We start from the raw sequence: 4,181 nt of genomic DNA on the forward strand, positions 1-4,181 counted from the left end.
ATAGAAAAGTGGAAAAAGTGTATGGAAAAGTGTGAAAAGTGTATGGAAAAGTGGGAAAAGTATATGTTCAAAAATAGAAATGTGACACTTATAAAGGAACGCCAAAAAAAAAAATGTGACACTTATTTAGGAACGGAGGAAGTAATAAACAATAAAAATAAGGTAAAAAGAACCGAAATTTTAAAACCATCTAACATGCCTTATCATAATATGGACATCCTTACGCTTTAACAAACTACATCTAAACTTGACTTTTCCTCTTTATACATTGTTCTCTCCACTTGATTCGATATCATTTTTCTAGTTTTGATCTGATCTGAATATTTTGTGTGATTTATTTTTCTTTTTATTTGATCTAGTCTGATTGATCTGGTCTGATCTAATAAGCAATAAGAACATTCCAATACGCTCTAACAAACGGCTATCTAAACTTGACTTTTCCAATCTCTTTATTTTTAACTATAAATATGCCCATTTCCTCCACCCTCTACTACATCATCTATCCAATCTCTATCTATTTCCTCCCTAAAACATAACACCATGACTAATTCCTTGAACCCAATCTTCACTTTAGCCGCCGTCCTCGTCTTAGCCCTAGCTTGTGGTTCGAGTCGCGCACAAAACTGTGGTTGCGACTCGAACCTATGTTGTAGCCAATACGGCTACTGCGGCACCACATCTGACTACTGTGGTGTCGGGTGTCAACAAGGACCCTGCGATGCACCCGTCGGGCCCACTCCTACGGGCCCGAGCGGGGTCTCGGTTCCCGATGTAGTGAGTGATGGTTTCTTTAATGGGATAATTGATCAAGCAGACTCTAGTTGTGCTGGTAGGAACAACTTTTATAGTAGGTCTGCCTTCTTGGATGCTCTTAACCATTATCCCGAGTTTGGGACTGTTGGTTCTGCTGATGATTCTAGGCGTGAAATTGCGGCTTTCTTTGCCCATGTTACTCATGAAACCGGACGTAAGTATTTATCATACTATACTATCACTTTTCTTACATTTTTGCATGTTAATTAATAATTATGTTAGCTAATTAACTCCTATATTGGTATATTATCGGTATGTATTTTCATAATATCAACTTTTAAAAAAAATCACATAACAAATTGGATATATTAGTGGTTAAATATTGAATTGGAGCCCGTTCAAATAGTAACTATATATAAAGAATTTTAAGAAACGGACGTACGTGATCATATTCCCTCATTTTCAAAATAATAGTAACATACTGTCCTTTCTCATGGTTTCGGACCAACTCAGGCCTTTAATCATTAATATGTTGAAGAAAATAGTAAAAATTATTATAAAAAATGATATTCTAAAAATATTAAGACAAATCAATATATTAAGACATCGAATTATTATACGTTGAGCTTTTTTATATTTAAATTATGTATGGGAAATAGAATTTGGAACCATATGCCAATTAATTGAAAAACTATCGCTATTTTGTTTTAAATTAGTACGTAGATGCCAAACTACTTAGCCTTTACTCTTTAACTAACGCTTGCTAAACGAAAGAGAATAGAAAATCGTGTTTTCTTTGCGGCCCATAGATCATTGACTTAGTATTCTATCCACAAACACAATTGGTAAATGAAAAAAAGTTTCTAGGAAGACCACTATTTCAACTTGGTGTATAGGTGTGAAAAAAATTTATTTTTTTTCTGTTGTAACGGATGCAAAGAAAGAATAAAGAACGTAATAAAGAACGCAGAGAATTTAACGTGGTTCACTAACAATGTGTTAGCTACGTCCACAGGCAGAGGAGAGGAAAGCTTTATTGATCTTGAGGAGTACAGATTACAGAATACAACTAGGTTATGACCTAGAGAGTTTATATAGTACTCTCTAGACAGATGCGGAAAAGCCCAGAAAATAGGCCCAAAACAGATAACTCTAGTCCAGAATAACAGATACCGTAAAGTTCGGGGGCGTTGCCCCCGAACCCCCATCGGGGACCACGTTGCGTCCCCAAACCCCTAAACCAAGGGCGTCGCCCCTGGACCCCGACTCGCTGACCGGTCAGCGAGATCCCCGTGCTGGGGCGTTGCAGTAAGGGGCTTGACCGATTCAAGGCATTATCTAACATTTTCTGAATTATCTAAACGTGTCTAAACTTAATTAAATGTAACGTACTGTACTTATTTTGTCTGAAATAAGTCAAGTCAAACAGAGTTCAAACTGTATAAATTAATCAATATTTCATGGGTACGTACAGATTTTTGCTACATAGAGGAAATAAATGGAGCATCAGGGGACTACTGTGACGAAAACAACACACAATGGCCATGCAACCCTAACAAACAATACTTTGGAAGAGGACCAATTCAACTATCATGGAACTACAACTATGGACCAGCTGGCCAAAGCATTGGATTCGACGGTTTAAACGCGCCGGAAACCGTCGCCAGCGACCCCGTGATCGCATTCAGGACGGCGTTCTGGTTTTGGATGAACAATGTACACTCTAGGATAATTTCTGGACAAGGGTTTGGTTCAACCATTAGAGCTATTAATGGGATGGAATGTGATGGTGGTAACACTGCAACTGTTAATGCTCGTGTTGGTTACTACACTCAGTATTGTAGTCAACTTGGTGTTTCTCCCGGGGATAATCTTTCTTGCTAGTTAATTAGGCTCTGTTTGGTAACACGTACTGCAACTGTTAATGCAAAATAAATATGTATATTCAATCAAAAAAATAAAAAAGTAAATTTTATATAGGGCTCTTTTGCGGTTTATTTTTATTCCATGGCCATTGTTGTTAACCTTTACACACGACTTGCTTTTTTTTTTCTTCTTTTTTTTATTGTCAACTACACAAATTGCATAATTACTCAAATTCAAGTATATTGCTAGTTAATTAGGCTCTATTTGACAACATTAATAAAGGGTTGGAATTTAATGTATTGTGGTGGCTACCATTTTATTGTAGCCATTGAAAAGTCTTTTACAAATAAATAAATAGTAAAAGTGAAGTTTATGTGATGTGGCCTAAAAGAATGCCACCTGACTGCACTATCCAAGCCCAGAAGAAAGAGCCCAACTGCTTGCCTACGGGCATTTCTCAAAATTCACAGGGCCCAGGCCCAAGCGATTAAGAGGTCCACATTGGGCCTAAACAAGCCTTCAGAACCAATGCAGGACACGTGTCCCAATCTTGCGTAAACACCCAATCATGCAGAACCAGTTCCCGAGAAACCCTAGCACTATAAATAGTGCAGATCCCTAGGTAAAAGGGCATTCAATTCTTGCCCAACAACAACAAACTTATCTTTGCTCTGCCTTCTCTCTACAAATTACTTATCTTTCTAGCTTATACTTACTTAAGCATCGGAGGGAATATTCCTACGGGAATATTCTTGTTTTGCAGGTTGCCAGAGGTTCGTGCCAGGTCATACTTGATACCTCCGAGGAGCGCGTGCCACGTTAGCACCGTAAAAGTTCCCACAACATTTGGCGCCGTCTGTGGGGAGGTACAGTGTCATGGCCGAACTACACCCTGACAGAGAGCATGCTGGTGAAGAAGAAGAGAGACGGCACATTGAAGAGACCAATCGAATTGCAAATGCAGGGAACACACCAGGACGAATGCAAGTTGAGGTGGTGGTGGAAGAAGAACCAATAACCGAGGCGTCTCCGCCAGGCGGCCACTTAAGCCCTAGCGTCCGAGACGTCGTGTTGGATGAGAATCTAGACTTGCCAGTATCGGTGGGCTCCCTACTCGAGATCTTAACAGGATTCCAACAGCAAATGAATCAGACCTTCCGACAACAGATGAGCACTACACTGCAAGATGAAATTCGGAAAAACATGTTGATCTACTGCGCTGAGAGGACGGCTCCGCAGAGGCCCCTCAGTCTAGGCGTCAATCGGATAAGCAGAATGCCGCTCAGGTCCAACGTCTGGAGAGCTGGAGAAGGTTCTCGTCCCCAAGCAAGCAGGGGAGTTAGTCCTGTGCCTGAGCACTTGGAAGATGGCCGTGACCCACCCACTTTCTTACCTCGAAGGGACCCGGTCATACGACCATCATCTAGGGGAAGTCCCCCAGCCGTCTTGCGACCAGCTGCAAGGCGTCAAGAACACTATGAGGCTGAATCTGAACTATCAGACACCGGGTCCACCCCTTTGATGGAAGACCCGCAATTTTATCCCACTACACGTGGACCGAC

General features: G+C 40.6%; 1 protein-coding gene across 1 annotated transcript; it reads left to right on the top strand.

Moving 5' to 3' along the window:
- Positions 1 to 487: 487 nt before the first annotated feature.
- LOC110776722 (endochitinase EP3) lies at positions 488 to 2,730 on the top strand. The gene is made up of 2 exons (XM_021981272.2): positions 488 to 967; positions 2,228 to 2,730. Exons 1-2 carry the CDS (start codon positions 541 to 543, stop codon positions 2,635 to 2,637), a joined length of 837 nt encoding a protein of 278 aa, XP_021836964.2. The 5' UTR covers positions 488 to 540; the 3' UTR covers positions 2,638 to 2,730.
- Positions 2,731 to 4,181: the final 1,451 nt, after the last annotated feature.

Source organism: Spinacia oleracea, chromosome 2 (assembly GCF_020520425.1).
Source record: "Spinacia oleracea cultivar Varoflay chromosome 2, BTI_SOV_V1, whole genome shotgun sequence".
Lineage (NCBI taxonomy): Eukaryota > Viridiplantae > Streptophyta > Magnoliopsida > Caryophyllales > Amaranthaceae > Spinacia > Spinacia oleracea.

Excerpts from the sequence above, each read along its gene's own strand:
- LOC110776722 (XM_021981272.2), top strand. The coding sequence starts at position 541 with ATGACTAATTCCTTGAACCCAATCTTCACTTTAGCCGCCGTCCTCGTC. Across the intron at positions 968-2,227 it reads TGTTACTCATGAAACCGGAC|ATTTTTGCTACATAGAGGAA; the intron begins GTAAGTATTTAT and ends GGGTACGTACAG.